Source organism: Triticum aestivum, chromosome 3A (genome assembly GCF_018294505.1).
Source record: "Triticum aestivum cultivar Chinese Spring chromosome 3A, IWGSC CS RefSeq v2.1, whole genome shotgun sequence".
Classification (NCBI taxonomy): domain Eukaryota; kingdom Viridiplantae; phylum Streptophyta; class Magnoliopsida; order Poales; family Poaceae; genus Triticum; species Triticum aestivum.
The window spans coordinates 53849869-53870374 of NC_057800.1; the positions used below are offsets into that span (position 1 = coordinate 53849869).

At 49.5% G+C, this 20506-nt stretch overlaps 5 protein-coding genes across 5 annotated transcripts; 3 read left to right on the top strand and 2 right to left on the bottom strand.

The window, feature by feature from the left end:
* Positions 1 to 265: 265 nt before the first annotated feature.
* LOC123060208 (thylakoid lumenal 17.9 kDa protein, chloroplastic) lies at positions 266 to 2810 on the bottom strand. The gene is made up of 5 exons (XM_044482797.1): positions 2541 to 2810; positions 1283 to 2406; positions 1051 to 1177; positions 888 to 957; positions 266 to 716 (listed from the first exon to the last, which is right to left on the bottom strand). The coding sequence occupies exons 2-5, from the start codon at positions 1513 to 1515 to the stop codon at positions 475 to 477; spliced, it is 672 nt and encodes a 223-aa protein (XP_044338732.1). The 5' UTR covers positions 1516 to 2406; positions 2541 to 2810; the 3' UTR covers positions 266 to 474.
* Positions 2811 to 5783: 2973 nt separating this feature from the next.
* On the top strand, positions 5784 to 8074 carry LOC123060209 (non-specific phospholipase C6). Its single transcript, XM_044482798.1, has 2 exons — positions 5784 to 7153; positions 7550 to 8074. Exons 1-2 carry the CDS (start codon positions 5860 to 5862, stop codon positions 7849 to 7851), a joined length of 1596 nt encoding a protein of 531 aa, XP_044338733.1. The 5' UTR covers positions 5784 to 5859; the 3' UTR covers positions 7852 to 8074.
* Positions 8075 to 12951: 4877 nt separating this feature from the next.
* On the top strand, positions 12952 to 13615 carry LOC123060210 (uncharacterized). The gene has a single exon (XM_044482799.1). The coding sequence runs from the start codon at positions 13172 to 13174 to the stop codon at positions 13382 to 13384; it is 213 nt and encodes a 70-aa protein (XP_044338734.1). The 5' UTR covers positions 12952 to 13171; the 3' UTR covers positions 13385 to 13615.
* A 1119-nt stretch (positions 13616 to 14734) lies between these two features.
* LOC123060212 (uncharacterized) lies at positions 14735 to 15364 on the top strand. The gene has a single exon (XM_044482802.1). It carries the CDS (start codon positions 15020 to 15022, stop codon positions 15236 to 15238), a length of 219 nt encoding a protein of 72 aa, XP_044338737.1. The 5' UTR covers positions 14735 to 15019; the 3' UTR covers positions 15239 to 15364.
* A 165-nt stretch (positions 15365 to 15529) lies between these two features.
* LOC123060211 (uncharacterized) lies at positions 15530 to 19724 on the bottom strand. Its single transcript, XM_044482801.1, has 9 exons — positions 19351 to 19724; positions 19154 to 19241; positions 18809 to 19059; positions 18612 to 18699; positions 18035 to 18513; positions 17836 to 17923; positions 16586 to 17742; positions 15938 to 16042; positions 15530 to 15846 (listed from the first exon to the last, which is right to left on the bottom strand). The coding sequence occupies exons 1-9, from the start codon at positions 19627 to 19629 to the stop codon at positions 15772 to 15774; spliced, it is 2610 nt and encodes an 869-aa protein (XP_044338736.1). The 5' UTR covers positions 19630 to 19724; the 3' UTR covers positions 15530 to 15771.
* Between the last annotated feature and the right edge of the window lie 782 nt (positions 19725 to 20506).

Genomic DNA, 20506 nt, shown 5'->3' on the forward strand with positions numbered 1-20506 from the left:
CGCGTGTTTCCATTCCTTCCTTGTGACGTGTGTGGCGTCGATCATATTCACGTCTTTGAAAAACCCAAAGGACGATGTTCTCCCCGGTGAGGAAGGGGCGATGATGGTGGTGCATCTCAGGATCACTTTAGTGATTGTAGCGTCGCTAGGTGGCCTACAAACATGAATGTGATTGTTACTTCTCATGCTCTTTATACTGCCATGATGTTTGAGAATAACTCAGAAGTTTTTCTAAAAATAAAATAAAAAATAGAGGGGCATTATGTCAAATGAAAAATTGGAGTTCCAAGTTTCCAAGCATAAAAATCCATAGTAGTACACATCGCGCGGTGGCTATTGGACGACAAATTATCTGAGCCAGTGACCAACTGACCATGATCGATCGATCTACATACATGCACCAATCTCATGCACGCATGCCGTTTGATCTTGAAATGCATCTCACAGTCGGCGCGTGTTACATACATAGCTTAATTATGTAGCAACGTCGTCGACGGAGGATCTTATGTCGGGCGCGTACCAGCCGAGCTCCTGCGCGACGGCGGCGACCCTCTGCTCCTGGCCCCGCGAGTCACCGATGGCGGTGGTGAAGGGGTAGACGAAGGTGACCTTGGTGGCGACGCAGCGGTAGGCCACCACGCCGGCGTCCTTCTTCACAAGGAACTCCATCACGTCCCGGCCGAAGCCGCCGTCCACCTCCGCCTGGATGTAGTGGCCTGCATACACACACATATGAACCCCGCAAAAAGAAAAGGCATACACACACATATGAACTCCATCGCATCTTCATTCTTGAGCTAAGTGTAACGGAATTCAGTACTATGTAGTTTGGTCCAGCTAGCTGACCGGTCAAGAAAGTTGCAACTAATTTAAATCCGAGTGCGTACCGTGGGGAGTTTGCTGATCAATGTTGAAGCTGACATTCTTCTGCGTCTTGAGGATGGCTTGCCGCAACAACTGAATGAATGGGTGGATTGAAATTTTGAATTAGCTTGGAATCAGTCAGTGAAAGACATATGCTACATTCAGCCACGCATGGTGGATGGATACCTGAGCGGCAGCGTCGGCGGAGGTGGACTCCGGGATGATGAGCGGGGAGGCGACGGAGGAGGAGGCGCCGACGGTGGGGTTGGTGCAGACGCACCCGGGATTGGCGGAGGGGCATGTCCGAATCTTCCTGCATCCATCCATCCATCGATCATACTCTACTCATACGCGTGTGGTGACTGGAATGGATAGCAAGAAGAGTGGACGGTCAACTAATCCATGGAAGGTACCTTACCCTTTGGTGTCGAGGCCGAGCTGCAGTGTCCGGGACTGGGAGTAGGGCGTGGAGAAGGGGTTGGCGGCGGCCTGCGCTACTGCAGGAACGACGGCAGCGAGCGTGAGGGGTGAGGTGGACAAGAGCAGTGCTCTCCTGATTGTGGCCGGAGGAGCAGAGGGGGAGGAGGAGGGAGCCGTTGCAGCGGCGGCAGCAATGGAAGAAGAAGAAGACGACGCCAGCGGCGGCCTCATGTCAGTCCAGCTAGCTGAGCTCGCCTCTTGTTTTCTTTTCAAGAAAAGAAAATGTTTTTGTTTGCAACTGCACAATTATCTTGGATCGTGGGCGGATCTTATCTCTCCAGGGTGAAGCTGGTCCACAAGCCACATGTGTATATACTCTAGCGATCTAGTCTCACTAAATGGATCTTTTTTTCTCAGCTCAACTCAGCTCGTCGGATTCGATCGTTCCGGACGGCTGACCGATCGAGCTCGTCACGTGGGATTGGATCGTCGACACGACATGCCGGCGGCCACACTAAGCGATCTACCACTAGCTAGCTAATTCATATATGCAGTGCTTGATAATTGTGTGATCGCAGTTTGGCCAGCACATGCATGCATGTACGCTACCGGACGACCTCCCGTGAGCGATCGAGCTGCCGGCTGGGACATCTGGTTCGTGGCTGGTCTCCGTCGTCTTCCTGCGCACCAAACTGTGGGCTCATACGGCGGTCCGAGGTCGAGCTTTCTAGCTAGGCGGCAATGTGGTTGGATTGAGAGCATCTACAGCCCCATCCTTCAAACTGCCCTTGCTCATCGGTCACGAAAACGCAACTCAATTACACCCCTCAGAAAATCATTATACATGTCCGGACTCTCCAGCATCCCTCAAACTCAGCACATATCTCTCTCTCCATTCGCACGGAACGCTAGCTACTTGCTAGTCCACTTCACTTTCGGTCCACTCCGCTTCGCTTCGATCCAACCGCAGTTCATCTCCGATGATCTTCGGCCTTCTCCGACATGACAGACAGTGGAACCGAGTCCGGCAACTTGGATCCATCGACTGAGACCTCGACCCGTGTGAGGACGGGGAGGAGTTTGCCATCCACATGGATCTCCTCATCATATTGTCAACATATACTATGTACAACAAGTATTCATCTCAAAACAACTCCATGATTTTTTTAAACAAACACAACATCCTACTACTTTGTACAACAAGAACAAGGAGGGGTGGGAGAGTAGAGAAGGAGGGAGGAAGGAGTGCTGACTACCTCATGTTTTAGCTCTGCTCCTCGGCATCGCGCCGGTCATCGGCGTCCGTGGTTGGACAGTTGGGCGAGAGCGTCTGCTTGCGGGAGGGCCTCCTTGTCTGCCGGGACGAGCAACTCGACGGGGGAGCAGAGGCTGGACTGGCGCGGGGGATGGAGGCGGAGGGTCGGCTAGGCGTACGGCGCTTGAGGGCCACAAGCAGCAGCTGCTAGGAACCCTAGCCGTCGGGGTCGGGAGTAGTGGTTTCTCTGCTCGTTTAGAGGCGATTGGCTAGTGGGTTTGCTCATGGTCTTCTAATCATCCCATCGTTTTTCGCTTGGGAGTGGCAAAAGTAGGTAAATACTCCCTCCGTTCCTAAATACTTGTCTTTCTAGGCATTTCAACAAGTGACTACATACGGAGCAAAATGAGTGAATCTACACTCTAAAATATGTCTACATACATCCGTATGTACTAGTCATTTGAAATGTCTAGAAAGACAAGTATTTAGGAACGGAGGGAGTAGTACGCAATTTCTAGAGGACGGCTGAACGGTTCGCTAAGAATCTCGAGAAGTTGAGGTAGATTGGCTGTGAGATTTGCACCACGTGGAAGTTATAGGTTTTACAGAAGCTGATGTCAAAATTTTCCCTTTGGTTAGCTTCTAGCTTTTTGAAAGCCGAAGTTACAAAAATAAGCTCAACCAAACACAGCCTAACTCATGCTTCAAAACTGTACTAACTCATATTTTAAAATTGTACTAACTTGTGCTCCCCCATTTTGAAGCACCACTGTGCTACCATGAAAACACAGTGTACTAAGTTGTGTTCCTACATATTGAAGCAGAATTGTGCTCCCAAGAAGAAACACGCATGTGTTTCGCAAAGTGTGCCAACTTTGTGCTCCCGTGATGCTTCGCTTTTGAAGGAGCACGGTTGTGCTTTCACGCAAAGAATCGGGCGAGGATTTACGGCACGCAAATGCGGGGGCACTCGGGTCCTGGTGGCGTCTTTTTATTTTGACTTTTGATTTTCAAAGTTTTATATCTTAAAAAAAATAAGTTATGTTTTTATATGTGTGTTTCTCGTGACTGACGCTTTGAAATAAGAATCATTTTTAATATATTTTGACGACTTCTAAAAATATATGTTAAGTTTCAATGTTGAAACTTAGTACGAGCGACCGATAAAAATCAATTATTTTGTGTCTACGACTGACAGGAAAAATTACTTAAAATTTATCTCTGCAACTTGTTGAAACTTGGATTTTTAGATGCAAAAAACCATAAGTTTTATCGTTGAAACTTTAAGTTTTTCAAGGGATTTTCTTGTTGAAATCAATTATTCCCATTTTCTCGTTCTTTCGGTCCTCTGCTCGGTTCCTATACATGCAATGCTAGTGCTTGCTCTTCCGATGAAGACCATCCATGCCATGAACAAGATCATCCGAGGATTCTTGTGGTGCGGCAAAGCCCAAGAAAATGGTGGAAACTGCTCTGTTGCATGGGAGACAATCTGCACGCCCAAATGGGCAGGTGGTTTGGGCATACCCGACCTTGCATGGTTGAATGTGGCCTTGGAGGCAAGATAGTCGTGGCTACAGCGAGTGGATCAGCAAAGGCCATCGCGCCACCGGTCTGATAATAGTAGGGGACGGGAATCTAACCCTCTTCTAGGAGGATCATTGCATGGATGGATCCTGTCTTAAGGAAATCGCGCCACCGGTCTATGAGGTAGTCACTCCACGCGCAAGGAAATCAAGATCGCTCAATGATGCCATCTCTTCGAGTGTCTAGGCAACTTATATCAAACCAAACATAGGGCTCGAGGGCCTCTGGCAGTACCTTCATCTATGGCAGAGGGTGCAAGAAGTAACGCTGCAGGAAGGCATGGATGACATCATATCTTGGTCTTGGAAGGGCGACGACAAGTTTTTAGTCCGTTCAGCTTATGCTGTGAAGTTCGTTGGTAGAAAGGTGTCGGCCACAGCGCAATTCACGTGGAAGTCTAAAGCACCATTGCGCTGCTGCTTCTTTCTATGGCTAGCCATGAAGAACAGGTGTTGGACAGTGGACCGCCTGGCGCCGCGAGGCCTACCGCATCCGGATGCATGCTCGTTCTGCAACGAGCAAGTGGAGACTTTGGACAACATCGAATTGACATGGGTCTTCGCAAGGACGGTATGGAGGACCTTGTGCACCACGATCGGCAAACCGTCCTGGACGCCCACGGGGGGCCACGGCACATGACACATTGGCAGGTTGGTGCATGAACAAGCCAAAGAACACGCGCATCATCGTAACCATAGTATTATGGGAGCTTTGGAAGCATCATATTATCGCTTCTCCCTCGCTTGACGGGCTCATTGAGAGGATAGTGGCGGAAAGGAACGACTGGCATCGTGCTGGATTGCTTAAGGGAGACTGGAACGGCGTAGCAGCCAAGCTATTAAGGTGGGCGAGCGGCGAGTAGTCCTAGATTATGTTCTTCTCCGAGTAGACATGGAAGCTTGGCTCATGATAGTTTATATGTACTCCCTCCGTTTTCCTTTACTCCGCGTATAAAATTTGGTCAAAGTCAAACTACACAAAGTTTGACCAACTTTATATCAAAAAATATGAACCTCTCCAATACTAAAACTATATAGTATGAAAATACATTCAATGGGGCATCTGATAATATTTGTTTCATATTATGAATATTGATATTCTTTTAATATATAAAGTTAGTCAAACTTTATAAATCTTGGATTTGACTAAACTTTATATACAGACTAAAAAACCGAAGGGAGTAACATCTATGGTGGATTTGGGTTCTCTACCCATCTTTTTCTATAAAATATGACACCCAAGTTGTGCGTGTTCAAGAAAAAATTTGGATGATTTTTGGAAAGATTTCTTTTTTGAAAAGAATGTTTTTATTTATACACTGGACCCAGCAATATAACTCCGGCATAAATTCACCCCAAACAACAGGGGTCTCGGCCAAACCATAACCATACCTCGCAAGAACATGCGCTACACTATTGCACATATGACGACAATGCTGAAAATGAAAGCACTCGAAAGATATAAAACAGCGACTCCTTGCTTCTCTAATCAGGTCCTCGATCTCTAATAAATCTGAAAGATTTTTTTGTCACACGAGATGAACGGCCGACTACTTACTGACACGGTCGTAGCACGGGAATACGCAGGGCCCAACAGTACATGGGCCCAACATATTAAAGTATTCTAGGAGTGTATACCGCCAAAAGCAGCCAGGCCAGCCCAACTTCCCTTGCTCTCCGTGCTCCGCTCGTCCACTCCCTCACTCACTCACCGCCACCGCCACCGCCGCGGCAATGCCGCCGCCGATGGGAATGCGGGCGCTGCTGATGCTCCTGCTTCTCGCCTTCGCCGCCGGCACGTCCAGTGCCGCACCTAGCGGAGCAAGCCCGATCAAGAACGTGGTGGTGCTGGCGCTGGAGAACCGGTCCTTCGACCACATGCTGGGCTGGATGCGCCGCCTGCTCGGCCTCCCCATCGACGGCCTCACCGGCGCCGAGTGCAACGTCGACCCCACCAACTCCTCCCTCCCGCCCGTCTGCGTCTCCGCCGACGCCTCCCTCGTCGTCCCCGACGACCCCGGCCACTCCTTCGAGGACGTGCTCGACCAGGTCTTCGGCTTCCGCCCCAACTCCACCGCCGGCGCCGCCGACCAGCCGGCTCCCCCCACCATGTCGGGCTTCGTCCGCTCCGCGCTCTCCGTCAACGCCCTGCTCTCCTCCGCCGTCATGCGGGGCTTCACCCCGTCCCTCCTCCCGGCCTTCTCCGCGCTCGCCGCCGACTTCGCCGTCTTCGACCGCTGGTTCTCCTCCCTCCCGGGCCCGACCCAGCCCAACCGCCTCTTCCTCTACTCCGCCACCTCCCACGGCGCCGTCGCCCACGACAAGTGGAACCTCCTCCGCGGCTACCCGCAGCGCACCATCTTCGACTCCCTCGCCGCCGACGGCCGCCGCTTCAACGTCTACTTCAAGACCATCCCCACCACCCTCTTCTACCGCAACCTCCGCACCGTGCGCGCCGCCGCCCAGAGCTTCCACTTCTACGACTCCGCATTCAGGGACCACGCCCGGAGGGGGCGGCTCCCGGCGCTGTCCGTCATCGAGCCCAGGTACTTCGACCTCACCGGCACGCCCGCCGACGACGACCACCCGGCGCACGACGTCGCCAACGGGCAGAGGCTCGTCAAGGACGTGTACGAGACGCTGCGGGCCAGCCCGCAGTGGAACGACACCCTGCTCATCGTCACCTACGACGAGCACGGCGGCTTCTACGACCACGTCGCCACGCCCGTCGCCGGCGTGCCCAGCCCCGACGGCCTCAGGGGCCCCGTCCCCTTCTTCTTCAAGTTCGACCGGCTCGGGGTCAGAGTGCCCACAATGATGGTATCGCCGTGGATCAAGAAGGGGACGGTGGTGGGGCGGCCGCCGAACGGGCCGACGGCGACATCCGAGTACGAGCACTCCTCCATCCCGGCCACCATCAAGAAGATCTTCAACCTCAGATCCGACTTCCTCACGAAAAGGGATGAATGGGCAGGCACATTTGAGCACATCTTCACCCAGCTTGACCAACCAAGGACAGATTGCCCAGGTACTGCTACGGAGGATCTCTCACATGAACACGATGGGGAAATTTTGGCAGATTTATAGTCAGAGTTCACTTAATTTAGAAGAATTATAGTCAGAGCTCACTTAATTTAGCAGAATCATACTAGTTCACATTTCACTTAATTTGGATCCTCTCTACTTAATACTACTGAGGATCTCTCACATGAACACAACGGGGAATTCATTTCAGCAGAATCATAGTCATCACAATTCCACTTATTCAGATGCTCTCTACATAGTTTGAAGCTCAAGAGTATGAATGAAGAATGGAAAATTTGGCAGAACTATAGTCACAATTCACTTAATTTGGATGCTCTCTGCTTAATTTGAAGCTTACAGTATGAATGAAGAAACTTTGTTCTGTTTTCATCCTTTACAGAGACTTTGCCAGAAGTGCCATTTGAGAGAACAACACCAGCGAAAGACCACGGAATTCTCTCGGATTTCCAGCGTGAGCTCGTCGAATTAGCAAGCTTCTTGAACGGCGACTACATGTTGACGAGCTCCGCTCAGGAGACGCAGAAAAAGATGACCGTGAAGCAGGCCGACACGTATGTGAGACGAGCCATCACAGGTTTTCTGCAGGCAAGCAGGCAGGCCAGACGGTTAGGCGCAAATGAGTCTGCAATTGTTACCATGAGGTCATCTTTGACAAGTAAGAGTACCACCTCAAGTCATTAATTAGATAAGTCAAAGGCTTAGCAAGGCTAGCATCTACAATGTTGTGAAATATTAGTATATATATGAAATGCCATGTAACACAGTTATAACCGAATAGGGGGCTGCAAGAACCTTAACTGTATAGCCCCTTTTGCCAATGTAATACTCATTTTTACCTCAAAAATGTAGAGTGCACATCTGGGGATCATTTCCTTGAATTTCGTTATGGAGGAACACATTATTATATAGTATTCATTACCGAGGAACATATTATTATATATATAACAAAAAATTACGGAGGACAATTGTCTTTGACAAATGATTACCTGCGGTGTTTGTTTGTTTTACAGTAGTTTATTGTTCACTGAGACTCATTGGGGGGATGCATAAAATTTATCTTCTTTTTTATTTATTTTAGAGTGGACATTGTTTGGTTTATATGGGCCATAACCCATTGAGCTTCTGATATCTCAACCTCTCTATGGCAAAGCCTATTAAGTAGTCAACATTTCGATCATTATTTGTACTTCTGTGAGCATGATCATCTGAAACACTAGTATAGCAGACACAGAAGAGGGGGAATCAGGAGTAGTAACTAGTTGGTTGACCCAGTGCTGGATGCCTGGATCGGTCAAGTACCTTGTGACATACCTATAACTGAATAGGGGCCTCCGGTAGCCTTCATGATACAGCCCTGTTTGCCAATTTAACTAACTTTTACATTGAAATGTAATGCACATGTGCGGACCATTTGCTTGAATTTTGTTACAGAGGAACATATTATCTCTATAACGATAAATTACGGGGGACATTTGTCTTTGGGAAAATGGTTACCTATGGTGCTTTGCTTTAAATTTGTTGTTCACTGAGAAAGTTAGACAGGCTGGAGGGATGTATGATTTCAAGTTATGGACATAATCAAGCTTAGCTTCTTACTTATTCATTTTTAATTGGCCACGGTTTGGTTCATGTGGATCATAACCCATTGGGCTTCTTATATCACAATGTTTCTTCTGCAAAGCCCAGCTAGTGCAGTGGCAGCTATTGAGGAGGGATCTATTCTGACAAGCATATCTGTTTGTTAATAGAGACCGGATTTCTTCCTCGAACATTTCAGTCGTTTGTTGTGTTTCTGTGGACATGATCATCTGCAACACCTTTGCTGATGCTGGATTCATCTTTGCATCTGTCTTTAAGACTCTGTTTTTGTTTTATCAAGTGATTGTGCTTGTTACTAACCTCATCGTTTAACCTGCAACCAAAACTTTCAGTTATATTTCCATTTTACTTTGTATTCGTGTAAGTCATAGATCACTATCATTGTGTAAAGCAGGGGACCTAGAGTAAGTAATGAAGTTCCTGATAAACCTGGAGTTGAAACAAGGTCCCTTTCATGCTTTTGATTCAGAAAGCAAGCAACCAAAGGCTTCATCATGCATGCATGGTCCATTCAGCACACCACTAGTCCATTCTTGTTTTTGCTTTGGCAGCCGACACAGACATCCCACTTACTCCCTAACCGATGCATATTCTCAGTCTCACCCACGGACACACACCGTGATCTAATCTTGTCAATATGACAGACCTATGAACAGCATGCTTTAACCTGTCAAGCCACGACAAGACAAAGACTTGGCATGAGATTTGCGGGGGTCCGGACTCTTCTGCTACTTCACCATCATCTTTCATGTTCTCGAACGCACGTCTAAATGCATGCCATTTTAATTATGATCATCTTTCATGCTTTTGCTTTTTTGCAAGAGAGGATTCTTATGAAGACAACGCTCAAATCGCCAGTAACTATTGCCTATCGGTGTAACTTGGTAACCCGGAACTTGCTTTTGCTTGCTGTTTATCAGGAACCATTTCTGCGTGGTCAGGAAAGTTAGTAAGACTTGGTGTGCGGCTATTTAGGTGTCCTCTGCCTACCCAGTTCATGGGCCTGCTTAAGTAGTTAGCTGTCCACCAAAACTAACCAATGGTTAACCTAGCTGACCTTCCTTTCTGAAGCCATGTACTCCTACATAGACAACTTTTTTTAGACAAATTCCCCTTACCAACAATAAGTATACTCTTATCAGCTCCTATGCATGCAGTAACCTGCTGAGTTTCCTTTTTCATCAGTCTTACAAACACATTTGAATTCTGCTCTGCATGTTTTATTGTGAGACACAAACATGAATGGCATGACATACTCCCACTGTAAAAAATATATAAGAGCGTTTTTAGATCACTAAAGTAGTGATCTAAACGCTCTTATATTGCTTTACGGAGGGAGTACTAGTTGGCAGTTACTACTGTTAACTACTCCAGCACCAATTATTGATCCATTTAGTTTACTGGACACCAGATTGCTTAGGAACAGAAAATTCCAGCCTTTACAACTGCCTCTTAACTGCTCAAGTGAGAAGTAGTCCATTTTTTGTGCTTATGAAAGACTTGACTCTCCTTGCCCTTGCCTGATGTGGTTAAAGAGGCCATGTTTCTTCCTGGAATGAATGGAATGTGCATGCATGAAAGCTCTGCTGCAACCTCCTTTCCTCCAGCTACTGGCATTGTATGGCCACCATATAGCTCTGCTGCACAAAGAGACCGAGCATCTTCTATTCTATCCAAGGAGGAGGCAGAAGGTAGAGAGGGGAGAAGATGCAGGACTGGTCCTGTTGACACTATCTTTAACTAAAGTGGCATTTTGATTATCAAGGAAATTATCAGTAACTTGGTGGGTAAAATGACATTTTAATTAGCAGTAACTGTTGAGATTTAACAAGGAACTTACAAATAACATGCTTTAACCTGTCAAGTCACGACGAAGATTTGCGGTGGTTTGGAATTTACTAGTGCATGCTTTTAACCATCTTCTTTCATTCTCTCGAACTCGCATCTAATCGCGGGTCATTTTTAGCTACCATCATCTTCCATGCTTTTGCTTTTCACCGAGACACATTTCATATTATCAGTAGCTATTGTCTAATTGTGTGAGTTGGTAACAAGGAACTTGTTGTTGCCAGCTGTTTTATCAGGAATCCTTTTTGTGTGGTCAGGAAATCTTTTTTGTGAGGGTATCTATTTAGGTGTCCTCTTCCTATCCAGTTTATTGGTCTGACTTTGAAGTGCCAGCTTAATTAATTAGGTGCCCTCACCAACCAATGGTTAACCTAGCTGACCTCCCTTTCTGAAGCCATGTATATACCCCTACACAGGCAACTTATTCCCCTTATTAGTGTCTCTTAGCTCCTATGCTTGCAGTAACCTGCTGCCTCCCTTTTCGATCAGTCTATTAAAACATCTGAATTACTGCTGTGTAATGCATGGTATGACAGGAATGAAGTCTGATACTGATAGCAACGGAAAGTTCCACTTTCCTCTCGCGACCGCGTTGCCCCCCCCCCCCCCCCCCCCCCGCGCGCGCGCGGGCGACCGGCCGCGCGCCAGGCCTCCTCCCTCCAGGCCCTCCCTCCCTCCTCCCTTCCCGCCGCCGGCGCCGGCGCCCGCGGCCGGCTTGGCCCGGGGCTGCTGGTGGCGGCGGCCTCCTGGCCCTTCCCCTCCCGGTCGCTCTCCAGTGCGGGCGGAGCTGCTCCGGGGGGTGCGTTTAGGCGGCGGCGGTCTGGCGTGGCGGGGGGTTCCGTGGCGCATGCAGGCGAGCAGCTGGGCGGCGGCGCTGCCGTTGGCGGCGGGGCAGCGCGGCGGCGAGATCTGGCGTCGCCCGCTCGGCCCAGATCTAGGCCCTTCAGGCCCCATCTGGGCCTGGGCGGGCCGGCGGCGGGGATGGTCTCCGGCGTGGCTTCTGGGAGGCGGAGGAGATGCGACGAGCGGCTGGGTGCCGGCGATGACGACGCCGGCCTGCTGCATCGTGGCCGGCGGGGCTTAACGGGCCCGCTTCGGGCCTGGCTGGGCCAGGGGTGGCCCGCCCCGCTGCCGCGTCCAGACGGCTACCGCGACGGTGCCGGAGGCACGGGCCTCCCGCACGATGGCGGTGGAGGTGGTTCCCTCCCGCTCGATGTCGGTGTTGCTGCTCCCGTCGTGGTGAGCTTCTCTCCGGTCCTCTTGGCCTCGTGGTGGTGTTCGTAGTGAGGCGGCGTGGGTGGCGGCGGTACTGCGTTGGCGCATGGTGGTGGGCGACGGTTTGGCAGGTCGGTTCCGTCCGGTTGGGCGGTTGGGGTTGGAATGCGGGAGAAATCCCTGTCGGCTTCGGCCCCGACGCGGTGACACCTGTAGGTGCCACCATTCCTTCCTGGAGGGTGTCGGTGGTATCCACCCCCCACCTCCCTCCGCGTGCCCGGGGAAACCTGAGGACTCGTCCGGGCAGCAGCGTCGTCGGCGTCGCATCCCTTCTTGGAGGTGCTGCTTGGTATGCGGCGGATCGGAGCCTTGGTCTGTGGTGATTTGTGTCCGGTGGGCGCCGCGGTGCCGGGTCATCCGCGCTTTGCCAAGCTGCCGTGGTTGGCATTTGTTTCTTCTTCTTTTTTCTTGGTGTGTTGTGCTGCTCGCCACAGCGTTATCTGTACTCGATGTTGGTTGCTTTGGAATACAAAGCGGGGGAAACCCTTTTTCGGTAATGCATGGTATGTTGTGAGACAGAAACAAGAATCAGTGCTACTACATCTGTTAAATACTCCAACACCAATTATTGATCCTTAATTTATTCTACACCAGATTGGCTAGGAACAGAGAAGCATGAATAGCATGTTTTGTGAGACAGAAAAACATGAATAGCATGAAAAAGCATGAACAGCATGCCATACTTGTTGCTACATCTGCCCAAATATGTACTCCCTCCGTTCCTAAATATAAGTCGTTTTAGAGATTCCAATATAGACTACATACGGAGCAAAATGAGTGAATCTACACTCTTAAATATGTCTATATACATCCGTATGTAGTTCATATTGAAATCTCTAAAAAGGCATATTTAGGAACGGAGGAAGTATCCATTTAATTTATTCTACACCATATAGATTGTTTATGAACAGAAAATTTCCAGCCTTTCTAACTGCCTCCAACCGCCCAAGTGAAAAGCGGTCCATTTTTGGTGCTCATAAAAGGCTCGGCTGCCCTTTGCCTGTTGTGGTTAAAGTAGAGAGGCCGTGTTTCTTCTTCCTGGAATGATGGCATGTGCAGCACGAATGAAAGCTCTGCTCCAACCTCCTCCTCCTCCTCCTCCATCTACTGGTATCCATTGTATGGCCATTATATAGCACTGCACAGAGAGATAGACTGGCTAGCTTAGCTGCTGCTATATAGACAGGCTCCTCCTCTGCAGTGTGTCAGAGCATACCCTGTTCTACCTTAGGAGTCAAGAAGAGTAGAAGGTAGAGAGAGAGAGTGAGGGGGGGAGAAGATGCAGGACTGGGCTGGAGTGTTCATCCCTCTGGTGCTCTTCATCCTGCTGTCGCCGGGGCTGCTGTTCCAGATCCCCGGCAAGTGCCGGATCATCGAGTTCGGCAACTTCCACACCAGCGCCGTCTCCATCATCGTCCACTCCGTCATCTTCTTCAGCTTCGCCGCCATCTTCCTCATCGCCGTCGGGGTGCACATCGACCTCGGCCCCTGAACCGAACTCGGTGTTTCGTGTTTTCAACATCCATCCATCAGCTGAACATGTAGCTGGGCTGGGTTCTCTGAAAGTTTAGGGTCTTTTTTATGTGGGTTCATGCATAATAGTGTCTCTCGCTCGCTCACCGTGTCGATCGGCAATGTCGCCGTGGTGACTGGGGATGAAACTGGTTCTTTGCTTGTAGCTAGATTCACTTACCTCAAGATAAATAAAGCTCTGTTTCTGTGACACTTTTTGTCATTCAGATTGTTTGCATTTCCCTTGTGCCTGAAGCTGCTTCAAGAGAGGACGAAGCAGGTTAGCAGTAGTAGTTACAGTGTCTGTCAGATACAAGGAGTGTTTGGTGTGGAGTCGCGGTAGGATGTGAGTGGTGCGGGAAAGGAACAAATTGGAGAGCATCCATCAAAGTCCCCAGCTGAGGGTGAGTGAATGATTCCTCGTCCTAAAAGAAACGCACAGAGCATTCAGTGAAGAACTGAGCCTGGTTTTCAGAGTGATTAAGAAAGAAATTTGTTCCTAGCTTCTAGCTAAGATTCAGTCACCTCTGAAGATAAATTTAATTTTGCAACCTCCATCCTTGTTCAGATTGTTTGCATTTCTTTTCTCCCTGAAACTGTTTCGGCGCAGCGAGGAAACAAGGTCAGTAGTTACAGTATGTGTCGGGTAAAATGTGCGTAGTTAACAGAGGGTTTGGTGTCGAGTCGCGGTAGCGCGCGCGGTGCTGTGTTGGCTTTTATCTACAAAGCGGGGCGAAAGCCTTCTTTCTGGGTAGTGACTGGTGCAGGAAAGGAACAAAATCCAGCTTATGTGAGTGTGACCTAAAAGGAACAGGAATAAAAACGTCGCTGCTACAGCTTTGGAACTGGTGTGTGTGTGTAAATTGGTCTGGAAGCAATTCAGAGAATGATGCAGAGCTGCTGCTGCTTCAGTGTATCCTTGCATTCAGGCTGCAAGTGATTCAGAGAGTTATTCAGAGAAGGATGCAGAGCTGCTTCAGTGAAGAGCTGAGCCTACTCTTGAGAGAGTGAGAGTGATGATATGGTGGACGGTGTCTGTCTTGGCTACTGTAGCTGGCTGGTGTGCTTGTTGTTAGCCGTGCTGACAAGTGAGCATGCAGGCTGCGTCTTTAAGCTTCTGACAGTGACACATTATCTGCACACGAACACACACATACACCAGTCAAATATACAGTAGTGGTTGGTTAGTAGCAGTAAAAAGATGACATGTTCAGCTGGTGGTGTAGTACACGAGGCTAAGGCAGGATGATGAGAGACACAAGTGATCTTCTTCCGGACTGCAAATAAGTTGTCTAGGTCTCACAGGATGTGGCCTTTGGGGTCTCAGAAGCCGTGATGTGATGGATGGGTTTTGTTTTGTTGCCTAGGTCCACCCAACACTTGAACTCGCCTGCTAGTGACAATTTCTCGCCGGCCGGCCGCCACGCCCTGGACGGCACGGCAGCTCGCCCGATCTGGTCACGCCAGACGCCACACTGTCATCACCGTCGTCGTCATCGTCCGGCCAACATCCTATTTATAGATGGAAACTTAGCTAGGAGAGCAGCACTGGCATAGATACACAGAGCTGTTGATTGACAGAGGGGCGCTCGAGCTCACCGTTGATCGGACGAACATGTCGGGCGACTGGGGCCCGGTGCTGATCGCGACGGCCTTCTTCGTGGTGATGCTGCCGGGGCTGATCTGCGAGATCCCCGGCGGCGGGGGCCGCGGCCGGCCCGAGTTCCACAGCATGCAGACCAACGGCATCGCCATGTTCGTCCACACCGTCATCTTCTTCGCCTTCTGCGCCATCTTCATGGTCGCCGTCGGCGTCCACGTCTACGCCGGCTAAACCTCCCGCACTCCACACACCACCAGCTAGCTAGTAGTGCTAGTGTGAGCAAGAGATCCATCGTGTGTGTTCCATGTTTGTATTTTTTACTCTATTTATAATCTATATGCTCAGGATTGTCTGTCAGTTCATCAACCTGTGATTTATTGAATGGTTGATTTGAGCCATACCCCAAAAAATATCTAGGTGCAATTCAGTAGCACCAGTCAAAGAGGGCTAAAATTGATGAGTGAATTTCATCGACCCAAGAAAAAATATCTCAGAAGGAAAAAAGTTCAAAGACAGACCAGATTGGCATGTTCCAGTTTCACAGCTTTGATTTTAAAAAAAACTTTGATTTACATGCGAACAGACACATCACAACCAGCTTTTGTTCCTTCTTCCTTCAGTGGAACCAACAGAGCTTCCACCTCTCTCTACATAATCTAATCATGAGACAACAATTGCACTGAACTGCGCTGAATTCCCACAAAATCCAGCACTACCACAAACATCCGGCAGCGAATCAATCACCGGCGTCTTCGCAAATGTGGTTATTGCCTCCTGCTGCTGGAAGGAGAAGAGGCCATCTTTCCCTCGACGTACTGAGCGAATTTCACCCTTGGGCCCTGAATCCATTCAAAGACACGATTGTTTAGTTAAACCGACTCCGGCGAGTTCTCATGGCAAACCGTTGCACAAGGTAGGGAGGCCACTCACAGGAATTTTGCAGTGAGAGTTGAGCTCGGCCAGCATCTGCTGCCGACGCTCCTTGGCCACCTCCTCTACCCGCAACGCCCTCTGGCAAGCTTCCATCTGCTCCTGCTGCAGATTTAACAGAAGTGTTTCTTCAGTACTGACATTTTTTAAAACAGAAAATTCAAATATATTGCAAGTTACAGTAATGCTACAGGCAGCTAAATCTTCAGACAGGATTCCCATCCATGATGAGTAAACAGCCAAAATAAATTGTAAGCTGAGAAAGGACAGGTCAGGTTACAGGCATTGCACTCCCAGGTTCTAATTTAGTGTTAAAAGCCAGTTTCCTAATATGTTTTACTAGTATGTGCTCACAAGAGTTGCACACATAAATAGAATACACAAGGAGTGCCATGCAGAGGGCTCATGACAGATATAACCATGATTTGAAAATTGCAGCCAAGTTTAAAAAATGCATGTGGGTGACAACCTGAATTAAGTCTTGGTCCTGGCAATGAATCTTCATTTAGGCAGATGATGATTCATTTAAAACAAGTAGCAAAGCAAAATATACTATTCAGCGTTTCTCTCCTTCGGAGAAAAATGCAAGTGTAGAACTTCATCACAAGGACGAGAAACTGAAAGTGAAGTGCCGGTGAATACACTTACTTTGCCAGAAGATTTCTCCGCCATACTCCTAAGACTTGCCACCTCCTCCAGTAAGTTCACTATTATATCATCTGCCTCTTGCATCTGCTTCCTAGAGAACTCAAAAGCTCTATCAGCACGTAGACGAAACACACTGCAGTCCAAGCACATGCAGATGCCCCTGCACCCCATTGTATGCCTCTTAAGTATTCCCTTCTTTGGAGAAAGTTTCTTCGGAGAAAAGCGCCGCTTCTTCAGAAAAGAGGCGCCGCTGAAAGCGCCACTGCTAGGGGAGGGTATCTTCGGAGAAAGGCGTTGTTGTTCCAAACAAGGAGAACCCAATGGAGACGGTGTGCCCACTTTACTCAGCCCTGATTCAGCATGTGCAACACAACCAGACATTCCCTCTGCTGATAAGGGTGAGCCAATAGAAGGTTCAGAAGGCTTGCAGATCATTCCCACATCAAGCAGTAGGCCACCAAGAGAAGCCACAGAATCATGTCTCTCTGGTGAACCGTGTGGATCAGCTCCACCATCCACCATTACTGTCTTGATAGAACATCCTGACTCTGGGCTCTGGCATTGTTGTGCTAGAGCAAGATCAGCATTGCATTGTAACTTCTTTGAGTCACATGCCTGAGGCTGATCTTCCATCAGAAACTCACCCTTGTCTGATGCTAATCCACTTGACTCATCTCTGTCATTAAGTACAGAATTCTCATCTGATTTTGTTGCCTTTTCTTCAACTATCCTCTCAGCTTCAGCTACATCACTTTCATTAGCAGAGCCATCTGAGACAGCAAGCTGACACTGTCCACCAGCCAGGACATCATTCCTCTCTGATGTTAGCTCACGCTTGTCTGGGGATAATAGGTCTCCATCTGAAGCCAACACTTCTTGTGTGACTTTCTGCACTTCAGCTGTACTGACATCCAGAGAGACTTCTGCAACTGGAACAACAGACTGAAGCTGTACACCCTTCAAAAGATAGTTCTCATCTGTTGATGATATTTCTTCTACAATTCTGTCAAGTTCAGCTTGGTAGCATGCTTCAGGGGAGCCTTCTGAGACAGAAAGATGATTTCCACTAGCCAACACATCATTTTCAGGCAATGCTAATTGCTTCTCTTCCGAGACTGTTTGAAGTTTGGCCATGTCTTCTTTCTGAGAAGAGGTTTCTGGTACAGAAAGACAACAGCACACTATAAGAACAGGCAACTCTAAAATAAGTGTCACAGATCATGAACAGCAAATCACAGCGATGGACTCACCATTCTCCATGAGAAATGGCAGCATCCTCTTGTAGCTAAATGAGCTTCGATGGGGAACAAACTTTGACCTCATGCAGCGGGGAAGGGACTGAAACAGGCAGAAGAATACATGATGTCAATTGTCACAACTATACAGGAAATGCAGTTAACATTGTTTAATTTACACGTGCAAATAAGAGACATGGTCTCAAGAGCTCACCAGCTTGCTGCTTGCAAGATCAGCAGGTACAATCTTGGTTTCCTCTTTCACACTGTCACAGCAATCCTTCACCTCCTGAGTTCCTTCAGCCTTCCCAACAGGCAGGTCTACAGAATCCATAGGAACAGGCTTCTCATCTGATTTTGATGCCTTCTCTTCCACAGTGCTTTCAACTTCAGCTGCATTTCCTTCACCATGAGTGTCTTCTGAAACAGGAAGCTGGTTCTGTCGACCGGGCGGAACAGCATTCACGCCTGATGCTAATTCACCACTCTCTGAAGACAATGGGTCTCCAACTGAAGCTGGCTCTTCTCCTTGTGTGCCTTTCTGCACTTCAGCTGCACTGCCATCCAGCAAAACTTCTGCAGTGGCAGATTGAATCTGTCCACTGGCCTGGACATCAGTCTCATCAGATGTCATTTGCTGCTCTTCTGATAATCTTCTAAACTTGGCCCTGTCTCCTTCCTGAGAGGAGATGTCTGGTACAGAAAGACAATAGGAAACTATCAAAAAGCCGAACTTGAAGAGAACTGCGGCAAGTAGGATCACAATCAGCTGCACGCAGCAGTCGACTCACCGTTCTCCATGAGAAATGGCAACATCCTCTTGTAGCTGAATGAGCTCGGGTGATGAACAAACTTTGACCTCGTGCAGCGGGCAAGAGACTGAAACGAGCAGAAGCACAGATTATCTCACTGCTACGCAGGAAATCTAGTCAACCCTGCTTAATTTACTGACGTAAACAAGAGACGTAGTAGTATCAAGAACACTCACGGGCTTGCTGCTTGCGAGATCGACAGGGGTAGACTTGGTTTCTTCTTTGACACTGTCACGGATCTCCGTGTCTGCTACAGCCTTCACAACAGGCGGCGGCTCCACGGAATCCAGAGGAGCAGCTCCGCCTTGACTCCCACCCACGGGAGGTATCTCATCAGCCAACCCGGAGTCAGATCTGCTGAGCTCCTTGCTTGGGATGGGAACCTTGTTTTCGGAGGGCATGTCCTTGCTGCTTGAGATGTCTGAACCTGTAAAACACATCCGAGGAAATGGGGAATGAAATGCGAGCCCAAGCACACGAACACGGGGGAGGGAAACCAAGTAGAGGGTGGGTGGTGCTACCTTTGTTGGCCATCTGGTTGAGGAAAGGGAGCAGCCGCCGGTAGCCGAAGGAGCCCGGGTCGCGCACGAGCTTGGACCGCGGCAGCATCTGATCCATTCACCAACGAAGCGGGGTGAGATGGGGAGCAGCAGAGAGGTCGAGAGACGCGCAAGGTACGAGACGGATCAAGAAACTAGCGGGGGAGGGGGGGACTGACCGGCTTCCTCTCGCGGTCTTCGGCGGCCGCCACGGGCTCCGGCGGGGTGCTCTGGATCTGGACGGATCCGGGCTTGGCGGCGGCCGCGGCGCATTCGGGGGAGACGTCGAGGGTCGCGGACGCGGGAGGGACGACGCGGCGGAGGCGGAGGTCCTTGACGGACGCGCCGCCGCCGGCGGCGGCACCCCCGTCCCCTTCGACGAGGTGGAGCAGGAGCTTGGCGTGGCGGCGGGAGGTGATGCCGCCGACCGGCGTGGCCGGGATCTGCTGGCTCGGCATGGTGGTGGTGGGGGCGGCGGCGGCGGCTGCGTTCGCGCGCGCCTCTGGCTCGGGAGCTGTCTGGGCGGGATTGGACGATGGGAGTGGGGGAGGGTTTGGGGGGGGGAGAAGAGGACGGGATTCGGCGGCAAAGTTGGGATCTTTTGGCGCCAAAACGGGTTGGAGGCGGGGAAGCGGGGGAGAGGGAGAGGGACAGGCTGGTGAAATTGAATTCTTTCTTTTTACTGAGAAAACCGCGTAGGATTTTCGAAGTTTGAACGGTAAAAATGCGGGGTGCCCCGCGGGAGTTTATTTCTTTCTAAAAAAATAAACGAGATCGTGTTTCTTTCCGGTTTTAGAGGATTTTTTTGTATGATCGAACATCAATTTCAGCTCTTGTTCCTGCATGAAAACTGCCAAAAACGGTGAAATTTAGCGAACGTGCGATGATACCCCTATGAGTGTAATGGGCAAATGTTACCTCGAGTTGTGAGGCGGTTAAGTTGTCGAGATAACTAAGGGCATGTTTGGTTACTTAGGGCATCTCCAATGCCGACCTCCAAAACGGGCACGGTGTTCGTCCACAGACTATCCAAACCAGTCTGCGGACATAGATGCAGGAGCTGGGCATTCAACCATGACTGCATACATTTCAAAGCAAAATTGAACTAAACGGACGAATTCCACACAACTTGGTTGATGTTCACTTAAACTAGACCAAATTCATCACATTTTTCCACTAAATCATAATCGGACTAGGCTTTTTTTAACCTAGTCTAAATAATCGCCGGCCGCAGCGGCGCCCGTTTCTCACGACATGTCTTCCCCATGTTCGGCAAGTTCACCGGTCGGCCGTGAGGCCTCGAAAGTGAAGCTTCGGCGGGAAGGGAAGAGTGGT